The following is a 20,762-nucleotide window of genomic DNA, read 5'->3' on the forward strand; positions in this document are numbered from 1 at the left end:
CATTTGGCTTTTTCACGAGCACCGAATTCGCAAGCCACTCGGGGTAGAAGGATTCTTTAATCAACCTCACTTCCAACAGTCGATCCACCTCTTCCTTTAATATTATCTCCCTTTCCCCGCTCATCGGGCGATGATTTTGTCGTATGCCCGTGCAATTAGGGAAGATGTTCAACCGATGACACATTACCCCTGGGTCGATCCCCACCATGTCTGAATGACTCCATGCGAAGACATCGAGATTTTTAATCAAAAAATGGGTAAGCCTTTCCCTCATTTCATAACTTAACTGAGATCCTACTTTTAAAGTCTTGCTTGGATCATCTTTGTCGATTGGAACAGATATTGTGTCCTCATCTGACCTCATTTTTTCAGCAGGCGTAGGGATCCTAGAATCAGGATCGACATCGAAGTCTCGAGGGTTTTCCACCTCCATCTTTCCACTTGAGGGCGCGTCCTTGCAGTTAGGAGCATCCACCTCAGTGCAAGGCATAGCTCCATGCATTGCAGGTGTGGAGGGCGCGTCCTTCTTTTGAGGAGCATCAACCTCACTTTGATTTTCATTTTCTAAGGACGCTTCCTGTCTCTGAGGAGCCTCCACCCTGAGGTTACTTTCCAGGCTTTGTAAAATCTCACTTCTTTATTCCAACTTTTCTCCATTAACCTCCTTCCGCACAATTCATTATGTATGATTCACTACGATTTCCTCCACACTACGGATCCTCGAAACATTTCCCAATGTCAAAGTAGGGGTCTCGGTGACATGAGTTTCTTCTTCCTCTAGATCTTCCACAAAATAATGGGCATGAATCTCTCCACTTGGTTTTGCCTGGATATCCGCCGCATCTTCAAATGGAAGACCCTTTCCCTCATACCTTCTCCTGTGAAATTCTTTAAAAGCCTTGTGATAGCAGTCACGTGATTCGTATTGCGACCCTCTCAGACTGCCCACTCCGTTAGGCATTGGGAACTTTATCATCAAATGATGTATCGAGGTTATTACCCTGAGTGCTCGCAATCAAGGCCTGCCCACCAACACGTTGTGCGCGGAGTCCTGATCTAGCACTTTGAAGTCTATCATTTGAGTAACAGACAGAGCTCCTTCCCCAAGCGTGACAAGAAGCCTAACCGAACCCATAACTCTTACTACCTCTCCAGTAAAACCGTAGACGTGTGCATCTTCAAAATTCATGTCACTATTCAGGAAACCCAATTTCTTGTACGTGCTGCAATACAGGATGTTCGCAGAGCTCCCGTTGTCCAAGAAGACTCGATGCACGTTCATTACCCCAATAAGCATAGTTATTACAAGCACATCATTATGGGGATGATGTACCCATCTTGAATCTCTTTTTCTGAACGTAATATCAGCAGATTCCCCTTTGAATATTTTTGGGGGTCTATCTTCCAAGCTATGAATATTGGTGAGTGGTGGGTGTCGTGCCTCTCTAGTATTTCTCTCCAACGCCCGATTACTATCACCAACAAATGGGTGTCCTCCAAAGATTGCCCGAATACTTCCAGCCCTTGGGAACTTAACCTCTGTTGGCTTTTCAACATCCTCTTCCTGTGGGGATGCCTTTCATCTTTCCCCTTGTCGTCGCTCCATCTGCGTCGTTTACCTTGTTAATCCACTCTCCCAGATATCCAGCCTTGATCAATTCTTCAATTTCATCTTTTAGGTGACGACACTCGTGGGTGTCGTGGTCGGTAGACTCATGGTATTCGTAATATTTTTTCTTGTCTCTACTCTGCCATGAAGTCAAACGGTCTGGTTTCTTGAAGATTCCTCTGTCCTTATTTACCTCAAAGATGTGATCAATGGATGTTGTCAGCGGAGTGTCATTGCTCACCCTTTTTTCATAGTTCGACGGCGGACTCCACTCTCTCCGCACGTTCACGACATTCACCCTATTAGGGCTTCGGGCATTTCGCCGATAATCTGGACTCGCGGATCTGTCTCTCCTCTTAGTTTGCCCCTTGGAGTTATGGGTATTATCATTCTGCTTTATCTCGGCAAGCGATTGCTCAATTGCTTTAAAGGATTCTGCCTGCGCAAGTACATCAGCTAAAGACACAGGGTCCTTTCCTTGCAAGTGTTTCTAGAAATTTGTTCCCACGCGCAGACCAGCTATAAGAAGTATTTTCATATTTCGTCAGTTGCGCCTCTCACCAAGGTAGACTATGTGTTGAACCTTTTGAAATACGAAGTCAAGCTTTCCCCTTCTTCTATTTCACATTGGACAGCGTGGTAACAGGTGGCGTATACTTCACCGCAATCTGGAACTGAGTCAGAAACAAGGTTTTCATCTATTCCCAAGATGTGATAACTCCTGGACCAAGTTTTTGGAACCACTGTTGAGCACCTTCTCTAAAGGTGGCCGCAAGAAGACGGCATCGTGCCAAGTCAGGTACCTGATAGACATCCATCTCAATCTTGAAACGTCCCAAGAATTCCACGGGGTCGGAGTTTCCATGAAAACGTAAGTCATTAGTTGTGTTCATGTATCACGCAGGCAGCTGTGCTTCCCTCACTACAACCGATGAAGGGGATGGGGCTTGAGCGGTCGTTGTTACCCTACCTTCTTCAAGATGATTGAGCAGCCTCTTAAGATCATTCACATTAAATGTTCCTACTCCAGGAATGGTCTGAACGTTAAGTTGTTAGGGTTGCTCTACAGCTGGTTGTTCAACTTGGTTACCCCCCGGGTGTACCGGTGGATCTTGCCGCCCCTCGCCCTGAGGTTGCGGCTGTGGTAAATTTTCATCTTAATTTTGGACATTCCCCAGTGCACGAGGTTCTTCCTGACCACGCTGTAAGGTCCCGTAAGAGGGCTATTTTAAGCTAAAAGGGGGGTTGAATAGCTTAATTACCAATTTAAAAATTGTTGTGGCATTTTAAAAATATTTTATCCCTTTTTAAAACTTTACCGAGTGGTTATGCAGTTTATATGTGCGGAAAATAAAGTGCAAGGAAAGAAAATACCACACGGTGATTTTATCCAGGTTCGCGATGGCACAACCTCTAATAGATTCGCTCACCCCTACTCCAGTCCCCGAGCTTCTCTCCCGGACTCGGGATTTTCCCTTATAATAAACTCGCTCCTTTAGTAGGCGGAGAAGCCTTTACACCCTTTATAAGTATTTGTCTTGGTGCATAATACAAGGGTCACTGCCTCAAAATAAATGTATTACCTACACAACTTATCTTAGACAATAACTCCCCGCTATTTCTTCAAAGTTGTTGTAGATCCTTTGTGTGGACTTGGCTTCCTTAGCTTTTGTCGGTCTTGGATCTTAGTGATCTGGTCTTGGGTCTTTCCTCTTCTTCACGGTGCGAAGACTACTAACTCCCCGTTAGTACGTCTAGGACTTGGGTCTTAGAACGAGAATCACCTCACGTCACTTCACCTCACTACAACACTAATAAGACAATCCACGAAACAAACTGTTAGATATATTTGATAATGTCATGGCTAATATAATTTATGTTTAGATTTCAGATCTTACTTAACAGGACAAATCAGTACTTAACTGTTGATCAGTACTTATACTGGAAGTCAGGACTTAAGGATATCAGTACTTATATTATCAGGAGATAATCATCAGAAGTTAGATATCAGAACTTAAGTGCTGAAGGATGATCAGAGAAGGACAGTAGCTGATTAAAGGAAAGAAGATCGAGATAAACATAAAAAGAGATATGCATGAAGAAGGAATTCCATGAAGAATGGAATACTTGGAAGAAAAGATATCTGATTGATATATTTTAGGAAGCAGAATTATATTTCATATCAATTAGCAATTATCTTGTAACTGTGTAGTATATAAACACAGACATAGGGTTTACACTAAAAGTGTTAATATATTCGAGAAGATTATTCATTGTAACCCTAGCAGCTCTCGTGATATTTGTTCATCACTGAGAGGTAACAGTTCCATACTGTAACAGAGTTTATTGTTTCAATAAAGTTTGTTTTCTGTTACTTAATATATTAAAGTTCGATTTGATTGTATTATACACTGTATTCACCCCCTCTACAGTGTGTGTGACTTAGCAAGTGGTATCAGAGCCAATCTGTTAACACACATACAGCTAAAGATCCATACACAATCATGTCTGACACAGAAACTCCAACTAAGCCTACCAAAACTGAAGAACCTCCAAAGCCACAAATTCAAAGTCGGTATGAGACTATCAGGGTTCCCATACTGAGATCATCTGAATATCCCATATGGAAGGTAAGGATGACCATGTTCTTGGAAGCAAAAGATCCAGAATACCTTGATAGAATCAAGAAAGGCCCTCACAAACCAACCAAGCTCGCTGTTGCAGTTGCAGGTGAAGCAGCAAAGACCGTACCAAAGGAGAAGAGTGATTATACTGCTGAAGATATAGCATCAATTGCTAAGGATGCCAAGGTACGACACTTATTGCATAGTGCCATTGATAATGTAATGTCAAATAGGGTAATCAACTGCAAGACTGCTAAGGAGATATGGGATGCTCTGGAAACAAGGTGTCAGGGAACGGAGACAATTAAGAAGAACAGGAAGACAATACTCACTCAAGAGTATGAACACTTTGACTCAAAGACTAATGAGTCATTGAATGATTTATATGATAGATTTGTCAAACTTTTGAAGATTCAAACCTTAAGTTCCTGTTAGCTCTTCCTGAATGCTGGGATTTGAAGGCAACGACAATAAGAGACAACTATAATCTTGATGAAACAACTCTTGACGAAATCTATGGTATGTTCAAGACTCATGAGCTTGAGATGGAACAAAGAAGCAAGAGGAAAGGAGGAAAGTCAAGGATAGTTGCTCTTAAGGCTGAAGAAGAATTCCCAAAGCAGTTTCCTCAAGGAAAGACAAGGGTAAAGCTCTTGTCATAAAGTCTGAAACTGAGTCATCAAGTTCTGAAAGTGATAATGACTCAGATTCTGAAAGCTTGCCTGAGACTGATGCTGATGAGGAGATGATGAAGTTGTGTGCTCTTATGGTGAAAGGAATCACAAAGATTGCATACAGGAAGTTCAAGAAGGGAAAGAAGTTTTCCAGGAAAGGCATAAGTTCTGATAAGAAGAATTTCAGAAGATCTGAAGGCAGAGGAGGAAAGTCTGACAGAGGAGATTACACCAATGTTAAATGCTATAACTGTGGTGAGAAAGGCCACATATCTCCTGATTGCAAGAAGGTAAAGGGTGACAAAGGTAAGGCTCTTGTCACAAAGCAGAAAAGTTGGACAGACACCTCAGACTCTGAAAGTGAGGAAAACTATGCATTGATGGCAAATGCTAATAAAGAAAGTGCTGAGAGCAGTTCTGAAGCTGCTGAAACAAAGGTACCTCAGACTACTTATGCTTTTCATACTGATGATATTAATGAGTTGAGAAGATATCTTAAAACCATGTTTGTTAGTTATAGAGATCAAACTTTAACATGTGAAAGATTAACTTCTGAAAATCTTGCATTTAAGAAAAGAAATGATTTCTTAGAAAAAGAGTTAGTCATGTTCCATCAAACTCAGAAGGATAGAGATGATGCTTTTTATGTTAGGGATGAAGTGCTAAAAATGAATGAATCTCTAAAAACTGAGTTAGAAAAGGAAAGAGAGATTATCAGGACTTGGACTAATTCTGGCAAAACAACTCAAAATTTGCTAAGTAGTGGAAACTGGAAAGAGGGCTTAGGTTATGGAGAAGATAAGAATGATAAAGGAACTGAAGAAATTAAGCCTGTTGATAAGCAAAAGCCAAAGTTAAAACATGTTAAGTTTGTAACTGTAAAGTCTGAAAATGAGAAATCAGAAGTTACAAAGGAATTAACTTCTGACAAACTAAAATAGGAAAAGACAGCTGAAGTGAACATAGGCTTAATGACAAAGAAGCAGCTTAAGCATAAGCTGGAAGATGTTAAGAATGCAAACAAGGTAAAATCACCTATGAAAAATAGGAATGGAAAGGAAGGTGTGAATAAAAGCAATAATTATAAACCTGTTCCTGATGCCTCTAGGAAAATATGTCATAACTGTGGAAGTTCTAACCATCTGGCTTCTTTTTGCAGGAAGAATAAGAATATTAACTCCTTACCTTCAAAATCAGGAGTTAAGAGTCAGTCTGTTAGATACAAACCACAAAATCCTTGTTTTCATTGTGGTAGTTTATGGCATTCCATTTATACTTGTAAGGAATATCATAGCTTGTACTATGATTATTATCAAATAAAACCTTCTTTGAAGAAAGTTTTCATTGTTCCCTCTAGTGTAAATTCTGATTCAAAGTCTGATAGTGTAAGTTCTGATAAGAAAAATGTTAACATAAACTCTGATGCTAAATCCGCTGCAAATGTTAACAAACTTAATAAGGCCAAAGGATCCAAGCAAGTCTGGGTCCTTAAAACTAATAATTAGTGGTCTTTATGATTGCAGGGCAACAGGAAAAATATTCTAGTTCTGGACAGTGGATGTTCAGGACATATGACTGGAAATAAGGCCCTGCTATCAGACTTTATGGAGAAAGCTGGCCCAAGTATTTCTTATGGAGATGGCAACATTGGAAAAACATTGGGATATGGCAATATCAATCTTGGAAATGTCATAATTAAACAAGTAGCTCTGGTCTCAGGACTTAAACACAACCTACTGAGTATAAGTTAAATCTGTGACAGAGGTTATCATGTTGATTTCTTTGAAGAACACTGTGAAATTGTGAGTAAATCTAAAGGCAAAGTTGTTCTGAAAGGATACAGGCATGGTAACATTTATGAAGCTAAGCTTTCAACAAGTACTAATGGTTCTACAATCTGTCTGATGAGTAGAGCATCAATTGAAGAAAGCTGGAATTGGCATAAGAAACTCTCTCATTTAAATTTCAACAATATAAATGAACTGGTCAAGAAAAATCTTGTGAGAGGACTGCCAAAGTCAGTATTTGCTCCTGATGGTCTTTGTGATTCCTGTCAGAAAGCCAAACAAAGAAAATCTTCATTCAAGAGTAAGACTGAATCATCAATTCTTGAGCCTTATCATCTACTACATGTTGATCTATTTGGTCCAGTAAATGTCATGTCTATTGCAAAGAAGAAGTATGCGTTGGTCATAGTGGATGAGTTCACCAGATACACATGGGTGTATTTCTTGCACATAAAAAGTGAAACTGCATCTATCTTGATTGATCATGTCAAACAACTGGATAAAATGGTCAAAGATTCTGTAAAAATTTTAAGGAGTGATAATGGCACTGAGTTCAAGAATTTGATAATGGAAGAGTTCTGCAAAAACCATGGAATAAAGCATGAATTTTCTGCTCCTGGAACTCCACAGCAAAATGGAGTTGTTGAAAGGAAGAATAGAACTCTCATTGAAGCTGCACGTACAATGCTTGAAGAAGCAAAGCTTCCAACCTATTTCTGGGCTGAAGCTGTGCAGACTGCTTGTTTTACTCAAAATGCAACACTCATTAACAAGCATGGAAAAACACCATATGAGATGGTGAAGAAAAAGAAGCCAAATCTGAAATATTTTCATGTATTTGGATGCAAGTGTTTTGTTCTCAAGACTCATCCTGAACAGCTATCAAAGTTTGATCTAAAAGCTGATGAAGGAATCTTTGTTGGATATCCACTTTCCACAAAAGCCTTCAGAGTCTATAATTTGAGAACAAAAGTGGTCATGGAATCTATCAATGTCTCTTTTAATGACAAGAAGATTACTGGTCTTGAAGATTTCATTGACCATGATCAGCTGAGATTTGAAAATGAAGACTCAAATTCTGATACTGAAAATCCTGACAGTCTAAGTCCTGATACTATAAACTCTGATGGATTAAACTCTGATGTTATTGAAACTGTGGTGACTACGCCAAAGGAAGATGCACATATGCAGGGGGAGCATACTCAAGATCCTACCACATCTCAAGAAACATCAAAACATGCATCTGGCTTTTCAAGTTCTGATAAGCCAAGTTGTGATAGTGCTGAAAATCTAAATACTGAAGAATCCAACTCAGAGAGCATAGTTTCAGGGGGAGCATCAGAAAATGAAAATAAAGATAGCATGGATCATGGGGGAGCATCCAGTTCTAGAGAAAACCTTCCATCTACAAGGAAGTGGACAAAATCACATACACCTGATTTGATAATTGGAAATCCTGCTGCAGTGTCAAAACTAGAACAGGTACTTCAAATGAATGTCTCTACAATTCTTTTCTCTCTCAGACTGAGCCAAAGAAAGTGGAAGAAGCTCTTCAAGATGCTGATTGGGTGCAAGCAATGCAGGAAGAGTTAAATGAATTTGAAAGAAACAAAGTCTGGACCCTAGTGCCAAGACCAAAGAATAGATCTGTTGTTGGTACAAAGTGGGTATTCAGAAACAAAACTGACAGTGATGGCATAATTACAAGAAATAAGGCAAGGCTGGTTGAAAAAGGATATTCTCAACAGGAGGGAATTGATTATGATGAAACATTTGCACCAATTGCTAGGTTAGAAGCCATAAGGATATTTTTGGCTTATGCTGCTCACAAAAAGTTTACTGTCTTTCAAATGGATGTGAAAAGTGCTTTTCTCAATGGAGAATTGGAGGAGGAGGTATATGTTGAACAACCTCCAGACTTTGTAGATACCAAACATCCAGATTATGTCTACAGGCTTGATAAAGCACTTTATGGACGCAAACAAGCTCCTAGAGTATGGTATGAGACTTTAGCTCAGTTTCTTCTGGAAAGTGGATTCAACAGAGGAACAATAGACAAAACATTGTTCTACCTCAACCATGGAAAGGACTTACTTCTGGTTCAGATTTATGTTGATGATATCATTTTTGGGTCTACAAATAACAAACTTTGCAAGAAGTTTGCCAAACTAATGCAGTCAAGATATCAGATGAGTATGATGGGGGAACTTAGCTATTTTCTGGGCCTTCAAGTCAAGCAGAATGAAGAAGGCACTTTTATTTGTCAAACCAAGTACACCAGAAACTTGCTGAAGAAATTTGGAATGCAAGATTGTTCAAGTGCATCCACTCCTATGGCCACTGCAACAAAACTGGATAAGGATACCGGTAAATCAGTAGATATTACTGACTTAGAGGTATGATTGGCTCTCTACTCTATCTAACTGCTAGTAGACCTGATATCATGTATGCTACCTGTCTTTGTGCAAGATTTCAAGCAGATCCAAGAGAACCTCACTTAACAACTGTAAAAAGAATCTTTAAGTATCTTAAAGGAACAGCTGCTCTGGGATTATGGTATCCTAGAGAATCAGATTTTAAACTAATAGGTTACTCAGATGCAGATTTTGCAGGTTGCAAAATTGACAGGAAAAGCACAAGTGGAAGCTGCCAATTTCTTGGAGGCAGATTGGTTTCTTGGTACAGCAAGAAACAAAAGTCAATTTCCACATCAACTGCAGAAGCAGAGTATATTGCTGCAGGAAGCTGTTGTGCACAGATTCTTTCGATGAAGAATCAGTTACTGGATTATGGGTTAACATATTTCAAAATCCCTATTTACTGTGATAATCAAAGTGCTATTATTATGACAGGTAATCCAGTTCAACACTCTATGACAAAGCACATCAGCATCAGGTACCACTTCATAAGGGAACATGTGGATGAAGGTACAGTGGAATTGCACTTTGTTCCAACAGATCAACAACTAGCAGATATCTTCACAAAATCACTATGTGAAGCCACTTTTACAAGATTGGTAAATGAACTTGGAATGGTCTCAGGTTCTTTTTCTAAATATGTCTAGTTTTGTTCTGATGCATCAGACTTTATGATCAGTATTTACAGAATGTAATCTCTTTGTTTATTCTGTGCTTAATTGAAATACACGTTTAAGTACTGATTGTTGTCTGATATATGTTTCTAAACTCTGATAAGTGATATGTCTGTTCAAGTAACTATTCAATCCTATGAGGATAACTGTGCTAGATACTGACCTAGTAGTCTCCAATAAACAAATGATTCCATGTAAGAAGTAATTATTTCAGTGGAAATCTTATGACACTAGCAAATTCTGATAATTGAGCTTAGTTGAGTTTACTTTGTTTATCTTATTACTAAGTCATAAATTAGAATAGTGCTACTCATCTGTTAAGTTCTGATACTAGTAAAACTGCTGATTGTACTAAGTGCTGATAAACCTCACTTATCAAAAGAAAAAGCAAAAAGTTCAAAGAATAAAATCAGGTACTCCTTTGAGATCTAGAGTAAAAATGTGGAAGGGACGACCCAAGTGCATTGCTGGTATTAAGTAAATATGCATTAGAAAAGCAAATTTTCTTGGTGACTTTTCACACTCTATGATTACTGGAGAAATACTCTGATAATAGCATAAACTCTTATAAGCAGTCGTGACTCACTTACACTGAGAAGCCACTGTAAAATAGAATTTCAAAAGATGCATAAAATTAGCACAAAATAGTTGAGGTGGACTCAAGCATGAACTCATTCATCAGTAGGTTTCAGGACAATGACAGCTCTTTAGCAAAATTTTAGTTATGCCTTATTTCTAAGATGTACTGAAGTGAATCAGACCTTACTCTTTGTCTGTTATTTAGCTTAATGCACACACTAATCACTCCACCTGAATGATGAAAATTTCTGTGGTGGTCTGTGTTATTTTAGATAAACAGTCATTGTGTCATTAATGCACAAATTCTGAGGACAAGCTCTGGTTGCATATTCTGATGATTAAGTTCTGAAGAGTATAACTCAGAACTTGTATAAGAACTTACTAAGATAGACATTCCTTTTTCGAGTTCAGAAATTATGTTCTGATGACTGTTAAGTTCTGATATAAGTCTAAGTTCTGATATTACAGTCTAATGTTTTACTTGACTTATCTGTGAATAAAATTTGATAACAGTCTCAGTTAATATTTGAATATGTTGAAGTGGAAGATTAATAGTCACTATGGTTAGGGTTAATGGTATTTGTACCTGAACAGTCCAATGTTACTTGTTTGTTGTGCGCTTTAAACCATGTTTCCTCTTTCCAATGAATGTTATTCTTTTTCAAAGTCTAGGGAGACGAGGTAGAATTAATTCTACATGTCAGCATTAAATACTTTTACGTCTCCTGGCATTCTCTTGCCTTTATAAGCAGCCACTTCGCATCAGCCTTTCCATCAAATTCTTCTCACACACTTATCTTCATACTTTTTCTTTCAAAAACACAATGGTCAGATACAACATGTTTTTGAACTACCAAAACTTCAATATGGAGCTAAGCTGTGCCGACTGGCAGCAGGAATGGCATGTCACAGTCATTCCTGAGGAGATATGGGACTCTGTCCCACAGGAGGTACTGACAAACCTCCTGTTCTTCTATATGGATTACCATCGCCATCTGGAGCGCATGGAGGAGGAAAGACTGGCAGCTCTCCGCCAGCAAGAGCGAATCATCAGACTCGCCATTCTATTTGTCGAGAGTAGGAAGAAGAAGAAATGATTTAATCTTGTCTTCTTCCTGTTTTTCTTCATCATCAGCTTTGTCAGGCTTCTTAGCTAGGACTAAGGCTGTTGATGTTAGGTTTCGTAGCTTAGGGAAATCTTGTATAAGTACTGATGTAATTTCAATTTCATAAATATATTCTCTTGATATATTAATGAAATTTGTGTTTGCTTCAAGATTTTGTCTCTAAGATATTTAGTAATGCATTGCTAAATCCTGATTGATATTCTGATGACCATATAAATTCTGTTTTAATTTAAGTTCTGATTTTTTTATCAGCACTTACTCATCTCATTTATCTTGGTCATTTTTACGTGATTTGTTTTCCGAATATTAATGATGCAGTGAAAAATAATTAACTCAGTGGGAACGGTTTCAATTTTGAAATAATACTGTTTTACCTTGATTAATGGAATATCTGGGTAAGTGGAACGGTTTTTCCTTGAAAACAGGCAACTGAGTAAGTAATGATTCCTGTTTTCTCGAGCCCAGTAACTATCCGTTAAACTACATGTCTGACAGGTGTCCAACGGTAACATTTTTGTTCAGAGTATAAGTACAACAGAGAGAGGATTTCTTTAATCCTTTATTTTCTTCGTATTTTTTTCTCTTTACTTACTTTTACTCTCTTTCTTCTCACGTTGGTTTTTCATACAGACATTTTATCAAACACCTAACAAGCACTTTTGAATCTCAATTTTTCACATGGCACCTAAGGATTTAATCATTGATGGAGCTAAGTTTGTTCCAAACAACTATGCTGCAATTCTTGATCATGCTGAAGCTCCATCTGAATTGCATTTTGTGCAAGATCTTCTTGCACACAGTGAGATTAGGTATGCATTAACTCAGCCTGGAGTCTTTTCGAGTCAACAAGTTCTGACGTTTTGGCGGACTGGGCACTTTGATGATGGTGGTAAATATGGCACTCCCAGTATTGTTTTTGAAGTGGGTGATTCATCTTATGCAGTCACTCATGGTACAATACGCAAAGCTCTACATCTCCCAAAAAATTGTACTTTTTCAACTACAGAGGAATCAGCACTTCAGGAGTTAATGGCTGATTTGGGATATGAAAAGAGTGTGGCAAAGCTTGGGCAGTTAAAAAGGGCCAATATCAGAAGAGAATGGAGTTTTTTCTTTGACTGCATCACCAAAGCTTTTGGGATCAAATGTTCGAATTTTGATGCTATCCCAATTCTGAGTCAGCACTTAGGGTATGCTATTATCCATCAAACTCATTTTGATTTTGCAACTGGAATAATTAGTTTTATTGGGGATAGGATGACAGAGGATAGAAATATTGTTTATTTTGCTAGATTCTGTCAACTCATATATACTTTTTGTACTGATGAACCTCCATTAGTCAGTTCCTCAACCCCACCTTTTAGAGTTGCAAAACGATATTTTAATGATCTGGTAAATGCTGATACTAAGAAAAAAGTGGTTAGACCATTACAGATTCCTCAGTCTGTAAAATAGATCCTAGTAAATGCTGATCCTGATACTTATAGATCTGTTTACTCTGATGTCCAACCAACCACAAACACCCAAAAACCATCATCCTCAGCAACTACCTCTCATACTACTCAACCTACCCTCAGGACTTATCTCAAATCCTATCTCTCTACTTCACAGACTGTTCAACCCTAATCCTCCAAGCCAAAAAGAATAAAAACTATTCCTCAAACACCTCAAAAGAGGAGGAGGACTGTACTGAGAGATGAATCTGATACTGAGGAACAGGTTCCTTCTTCCGAAGCTGTTGTAGGTGAAGCTGAGAAAGTGACTTCTCAGAAGGATTCTGGAATTGGGGGATCTAGGCTTCTCAAACGGCTTAGAAGAATGACAGTTCCTGAAACTCCCAAGGAATCCAAATCAACAACGAGATACAAGAAACAGAGGGCAAAAAGGCCAGTTTCAGATGATGAAGAGGAAGCAGCTAAGGAAGGGGATCAGGAATCTCTAATCTCACAAGACAAGGAATTTGCTCCAGTCACTTCTTCTCCATCAACTCCATCCCAGGAAGTTGTTTCTGAAAAGGCTAACACACCCTCTGTGTCTTCTGTTGATCCAGGCACAAGTGCTGATATTGATGTTCAAAACTTGGTTGTGCCTGCAGTAATTCTCTTAGAAGCTCCAACAACAAATATTCCTTCCACAACACTTGTTACTGATGTTGTTCAAACTCCAGAGTTATCAACAACACCTTCTCTGCATCAAGATGCTGATGATCAGAATTTAGGTGAGCATCAGGATATGGCTGTTGATCAGAAGTTAGAACAAGATCAGCAATTAGAGGATGCTGAAGCCTCCATTGCTACTCACACTGTTGTCTTATCAGAAGATACTGATTCTTTAAGTTCTGATGCTGCACATGCTGGAGATAATGGTGATGCTGCTCCAACTGTAGATGCTGATGAAGCAGGTCCTTCAGGACTTACTCCTCAACAGACTCTTCCTAAGTCTGAACTGGTTAAGAAGTTTGTTACCGGAGAAGCACCAGTACCTTGGAGTGAAACTCGTGCAGGCCAGGAGTGGACTAAGGAATGGAACTCAGTTTCATGTGTTCCAACTGACAAGCATCTTGCTGAGAACTTGACTAAAGCTGATGAGATGTTAAATTCTGATGATTTCAAAACTCAGCTTAGAATCACTGCATTGAGTAATAAACATTTACAAGGTCTTCATTCAACTACTCATGCAGAGCTACACAAGATTCAGGAGAACTTTATCAAACAGGAACAAGTTTGAAAAATTGATAAGAAAAAGTTCTTCCAACCTACCATTGACAGGATTGCTTATATTGAGAAGACTCAAGATCATCAACAAGCTCAGATTGATGAAATTCTGAAAAATCAAGCTTCTCAGCAATCACAACTAACTGAAATCCAATCCTCAGTGGAATTGCTTCTCTCTCTTCTACTACCTGCTGATGCCAAAAAAGGGGAGAAAGTGATTAAGTCCAAATGCAAGACTGACAAGACACTGACAGGAAAGGATAATGAAAAAGATGATCAAGGAAGCTATGGAATGGGTAGAGGTCATAGTCAAGGTAGAGGATTCACATCAAGACAAGCTAGTCACAGGACAAGTTCTGATACTGGGAAAAGAATAAGTTCTGCTGCTGGTAAAAGGATAAGTTCTGATGATCTTCTAGATCTTGATGAGGAAATGTCAAGACAGTTATTTCTTCAGGAAAATCCAGGAATGGACTTGGAAAGTTTAAAGGAAGAAGAAGCCAGACTTAAATCAGAGAAAGTCACATCTAAATCTCAAGCTTCTGGTAAAAAGCCACTTCCAAAACTCAAAGGCATTGTGATCAAAGAAAGGACACATACTGAAGCAACATTGGCTAGATCACAACCACAGATAGATCCAAGATCCAAGGGTAAAGAAAAGGTTGGTGAACCTATCAAGGTTTATGTACCTCCTGAGGATGAAGAAATTACTTATGAAAAGGATGATCTTGCTCTGACTTCAAGAAAAGTTCTTAAAACAACCTCTGACATGGCTCAAGTTGTTCAGAGTCAAGAAATTGTAAGTTCTGATATTCAGAAGAAGCAAGTTACCTCTGACATAGCTCAAGTTAACTTGATATTAGAAAATAGATCAAAGACACTCCTACCAGGATTCACTAAAGCAAAACAGACTCAATCTTTGAAGACTACTGCAAGTGGTTTTGAAGCTAGAGTAGTCACTGGAAAGGAAGCAAGAGATAAAACTGGATTGGGAAGTGCTGATGAAAGAAGAGTACACAACACTACTAATGATCCAACTTCCTTGAGTGAACCAGGTATTGGAGCAACTCCTGAGAGATTGAATCAACTGGAATCTGTACAGATGGTTTACCATACCTACTTGAAAGAATACATCATGTTGTATTTCATGACAGATGGTAGGGTTTATCATATAAGACAAAATGCCATTCCATTGAAGTATTTTGAAGAATTGGAGCATGTACTTTTCTTACTTCAAGTGGATGACAGAATAACAGGGACTGCTGCAAACTACTTAAAAGAACAGATTCAGAGACAGAAAATGCTTTATTTTGTTAAGTCTGACAGCACATATATTCCAAAGTACAGAGATCACAATGGTGATATTGTTGATATGAAGCCTAATACTGCACAGATCAGAACATATCTTGGTATTAAGGGACTTGAATTCAATCTGGAGTCTGACAAAGCCTATGTCATAAGACTAGATCAGGAGTTGAGAAAAGCAAAGATCAATGATCTCAGAGCTGCAATCTTTCAAACTGGTGAAGATACTGCAGAGCTTAAAGATGCCAAAAGGAGAATGATTGATGAACTCAGATATGCCGAGAAATGTTTGTTGAAGAACTATCTCAGAACAACTCCTGACATCAGAGAGATCAGATGATGAAGCCAAGTCGAAGATCTACAACTGCTTAAATTCTGATATTTGTACAAACTGAAGTTGTTATCAGAAGTTGAATATTGGTAAAGCTTTAAGGACTGTAAGTTGTAGTTATCTAGTCTAATTCTCATGCATTTGTACTTAATGTTTTTGACATCATCAAATATCTGTTAAACTTGTATATTATGCTAATTTACAAGTTGGGGGAGATTGTTAGATATATTTGATAATGTCATGGCTAATATAATTTATGTTTAGATTTCAGATCTTACTTACTTAACTGTTAATCAGTACTTATACTGGAAGTCAGGATTTAAGGATATCAGTACTTATATTATCAGGAGATAATCATCAGAAGTTAGATATCAGAACTTAAGTGCTGAAGGATGATCAGAGAAGGACAGTAGCTGATTAAAAGAAAGAAGATCGAGATAAACATAAGAAGAGATATGCATGAAGAAGGAATTCCATGAAGAATGGAATACTTGGAAGAAAAGATATCTGATTGATATATTTTAGGAAGCAGAATTATATTCCATATCAATTAGCAATTATCTTGTAACTGTGTAGTATATAAACACAGACATAGGGTTTACACTAAAAGTGTTAATATATTCGAGAAGATTATTCATTGTAACCCTAGCAGCTCTCGTGATATTTGTTCATCACTGAGAGGTAACAGTTCCATACTGTAACAGAGTTTATTGTTTCAATAAAGTTTGTTTTCTGTTACTTAATATATTAAAGTTCGATTTGATTGTATTATACACTGTATTCACCCCCTCTACAGTGTGTGTGACCTAACACAAACCAAGGATAAAAAAGATAGTTTGAACTAGTATGTTACTATACTAGCCCACAAATAGTATAATATTCAAATAAGAATATTAAACAAAATAAGAATACTTGAGTTTTAAGATAATAAATAGTAGTCCAAGTATTTTTATGATTACTCCTTTATAGATTAAATAGATAGGTGGAGTAATATGAGAAGTCTTTTTATATTAAGCACTTATGGTTTATGACTTCTTTAGTATTCTTCTTCTTTCGATTATATATTTATAGATCGAAGAATACTTTAATTACAACCTCGGAGTTGTAATTTTACCTTTAAGTATATCAACTTAAGGTTTTAAGGTATACTTGTATATTGACGATTATAAGGTCAAAGTATACTCTTTTAACTTCAAGCACGTTTATAAGATTTATGAGTCTTAGCCAAGATCCAATTAAATAAGTGCAAGTAATTGGCTTAAGATTGGGCTTTCGAAGTTTGGACGAATAATTACGAGTATTTTATAGATATCGTAGTATAACCCCACGGAACACTGAAAGATGTTAGAAGGGGCTTATACGATATGACTCGTAATTGTTTATATACACGATATGTGTTAGCCAAGATCCAATTAAATAGCGTAAATTAATTGGCTAACTCGTGGATTTGATTCGTCCTTAATTTTAACGGATGATTACGAAGTGTTTTTAGATCGAGTTATAATCCCCCGGAACACTAAAGATGTTAGAAGGGATTAAAACTTTGCTTCGTAATAATTTATGTGCACGAAATGGTTAGCCAAGATCCAATTAAATAAAGTGCAAGTAATTGGCTAACTCGTGAACTTAATCCGTTTTGATATTTGACAAATTACGAAGTGTTTATAGATCGAGTTATAATCCCCCGGAACACTAGAGATGTTAGAAGGGATTAAAACTTTACTTCGTAATATTTTATGTGCACGAATAATGTTATCCAAGATCCAATAATAAAAATAATTGGCTAACTCGTGAACTTGGGTCAAATATAATTTCCCCTTTGGAGATAAAGTACTTTTGTTTATAGATCTTCTTTTTGAGATGATTTATGTGAAGATCAAGTACTTATTCGAATTCCGAGTTCGAATCTTAGTTCTCTTGAGAACTTTGTTTATAAGAGATCTTGTATTAGAGCTTAAGATGAAGTAGAGAGATTAAGTACAAAGCTCAAATAAAAAGAACTCAAATAAGAAGCTAAAACTAACCACTTTTGAAAAACGGTCGGAAAAGTTCGCCGGAGGTTCGGCCGGATTTTGGCACTTTGATCGAACTTGGGCAGCCCTTCGGGAGGCCGGGAAGTGGTAGTGGATGAGCTCACTTGGTGGGATAAAGCTTGGTTGGGTGAAGCTAAGCTTGGGTTTCAAGAACCTTGTATATATATAAGTATATAGAAGAGAGAGAAGGTTTTTGAGAAGAGATGTGTGTATAGAATTTAAAAGAGATGTAGAGAAGCACTTCTTGAAAAAATCCCAGAAACTTTGTCTCTCTTTAGCTTAAAGAAAATGGGTTGGGGTGGGGGTTTATTTATAGGAAAAGTTGTGTGGATTGAATGGTTGAGATTTGAGAAGGAATGAATGGTGGATGGAGTGATCACATGGATTGATGACATGGCAAGTAGGTTGTGTTTTTTTGCAAGTGGGAAGGAAGCACAAACTAGTATTCATTCAAATCTCAGCTGATATATATATATATATATATATATATATATATATATTAAATATATATTTTCCTTTTCTTTTAATCATTGTTTAATCACTTTAATTAAGGATTAAACACCATTAATTATGATCACCTTAAAAAATCCTAAATAAATACCATAAAAAATATGATAAATACTTAAATAATATAAAATGATGTCCTAAAATTTTTGGTCAACTTTAGTCAATGGTAACTAGGTCAAACGTGGTCAACTGTGGGACCAACTGCCTCGATTTTTGTGCCCAGACAAAAATTCTCTGAATGCTACGAAATTTTTACCATACTTAGAAAATACCATTTAAATGATCCATACCAAATTTCAAGTCATTCTAGTATGTGGAAGTATTTTATCTAAAAATGAAACTGTTATATCAACCTTTCTTCCGAATAAAAATATCGTTGGTCTTGAAATAAAGGAGATGGATCTTTTGACCAAAGTTTTGACTTGTATAAATACTTAAAATATATTTCCTAATATATAAAATATATTTGGATGATAGGAAATGTGTTTTAGTATTTTTGAATAATTTTCTCTGAGAAATGCTTATTTTTCGAAACGGGAGAAAATTACTGTAAGTATTCATAAATGAGTTGCAGAACTGGATATTAATATTCCAACCTTAAATATTAATAATCTTTGAATAAAAACTCTTTTAATATATGTAGAGATATATTTTGGAGTGAAGAGTTAAATATTTTTGATATAGCACGAGACCTCTAAAGAATATTTCTGCAATATTCCTTATTCGAGCTTATTGCTATATTCCTGTTGCAACACAGATCTAAGAAACATCATATCTTAATATTTCTTCTTTGATCATATTTCCTTAGAGATATATTTCATAAAGATATAGTTTTGATGTTTTGTAAAATTGGAATATCTCTTTTATCTGTTTAAAAGACATGATTTTGCTAGTTTGACTTTTTGACTCTGATTTGGATCAATTAAATTCATGTCCTAATGGAGAGGATCTACGTGTTCTTAATTTTATGTTAATCGTAAAAATACCAAAATAAATAATATATCGAAGATATCCTTTCACACGCCTTAGTATTTCATCATTGTTTTGCAACCTCTCTTGAATTCGAACGTCGTCCCGGTCATTAGCACGCGTCCTGTACCCATTGCCTGTAACACTGTGAGAAGCCATCGAAACGACGACAGGTGCTTCATCAGTTGAGGGTGCTCCATCTCGTCTCCCATTATATGGCGCCCTTGCATATTGGTATCCCATCCTTCCTCGTCCATTCCTTTGGTAGCCTCGACCGTAATTTCCAAACCTTCCTCGCGGAGGGGCACGCTCGTGCTCGCGGTGCCGCACCCTATCATCCCTTGAATATGTAGGGGGCACACGCGTCGTATCACGGGGCCTCGTTTCTCCAGCGTTTCCTTCCTTTTGTCATTCTAGCAGCAATATTCTCAAATCATCGTCTTCCAACCTTATGTCAAGCCTTCTCTTTAGGGTTGAAAAATGTCTTTTTGTCCTCATCTCGATTCTGGGTATTTTCCGCACGACGATGCTCGTCCATCGTACGCCCTGACCTATGCGGATGCGGGAAAACCTGATTGTTGGTGTGAGGCCTCTCTCTTCCATCAGTGTCCTCATCAATAAACTCCACAATAGGCTCTACATCATCAGAATATTCCAAGCGTCGCGGAGTGATACGTGGGTTCCCTCCACGGGCTTGAACACGAGCATCCTGGGCATCTCCCTCAACCGCAGGTGCTTTCCCCATGGCGTGGCCACGGCGTGGCCACGGCGGGGTAAACGTTCACTCCTCCTCGTTTTGCGACGCTCCACCGTACTCAGCCTTGAGTGAAAGTTGTTCAGAGTGTCCCCCATGCGGTACAGCTGCTCCAAGATATCAGCGTTGCTGATGAGAACTGGAGGTGTTCCTCCCACATATGAAGCTCTCGAAGGATCTTCCATGTTTCTGGGTACGTAGGGTTCATGGCGAGTGTAGCCTCCCTCGCCCTCTCCTTCAGATCTGCTATCACTTCCATCGTAAGAACTTCTATCATGATTGTAAGACATCTTTTCCTCCAAAGACTATGATATTAATCAGCACCCCTCCTCCTAGCGCCAATTTGTTAACGGAGGAATCCAGTAACAACAAAGTTTGAGGTTTCTCGGCAGAATTAAGATCTATGACGATGGTTCTTCGCCGGAAAATCAAGCGGTGTATGGTGGTTGTGTGTTAATTGGTGGCTGAGATTGATTAGGGCAAGTGGTGGCTCCTTTTCAGCTCTCAATTTTTTACCCCTCTCAATGTGCCTGCGTACCCTTTATATAGGGATCAAGCCTGACGTAGTTCTTGGGGAACAAGAAATCTAATGGGCTTAAACTTCTTATTCCTAGGCCCGGTAGAAACCCATCCAGAATCCATCTTACGCTAGCTTTAG

General features: G+C 38.0%; 1 protein-coding gene across 1 annotated transcript; it reads right to left on the minus strand.

Moving 5' to 3' along the window:
* Positions 1 to 1,015: 1,015 nt before the first annotated feature.
* Positions 1,016 to 19,688, minus strand: LOC141702243 (uncharacterized). Its single transcript, XM_074505937.1, has 3 exons — positions 19,488 to 19,688; positions 1,620 to 2,048; positions 1,016 to 1,564 (listed from the first exon to the last, which is right to left on the minus strand). The coding sequence occupies exons 1-3, from the start codon at positions 19,686 to 19,688 to the stop codon at positions 1,016 to 1,018; spliced, it is 1,179 nt and encodes a 392-aa protein (XP_074362038.1).
* Positions 19,689 to 20,762: the final 1,074 nt, after the last annotated feature.

The sequence above is a fragment of the Apium graveolens genome, chromosome 2, assembly GCF_009905375.1.
Source record: "Apium graveolens cultivar Ventura chromosome 2, ASM990537v1, whole genome shotgun sequence".
NCBI classification, from domain to species: Eukaryota; Viridiplantae; Streptophyta; class Magnoliopsida; order Apiales; family Apiaceae; genus Apium; species Apium graveolens.

Coding starts and splice junctions, on each gene's coding strand:
- LOC141702243 (XM_074505937.1), bottom strand. CDS start 19,688: ATGATAGGGTGCGGCACCGCGAGCACGAGCGTGCCCCTCCGCGAGGAA. Junction 2,049..19,487: donor GGCTTCTCACAGTGTTACAG/GCAATGGGTACA, acceptor GTACTTGCGCAG/GCAGAATCCTTTAAAGCAAT. Junction 1,565..1,619: donor TGGGAGAGTGGATTAACAAG/GTAAACGACGCA, acceptor GCATCCCCACAG/GAAGAGGATGTTGAAAAGCC.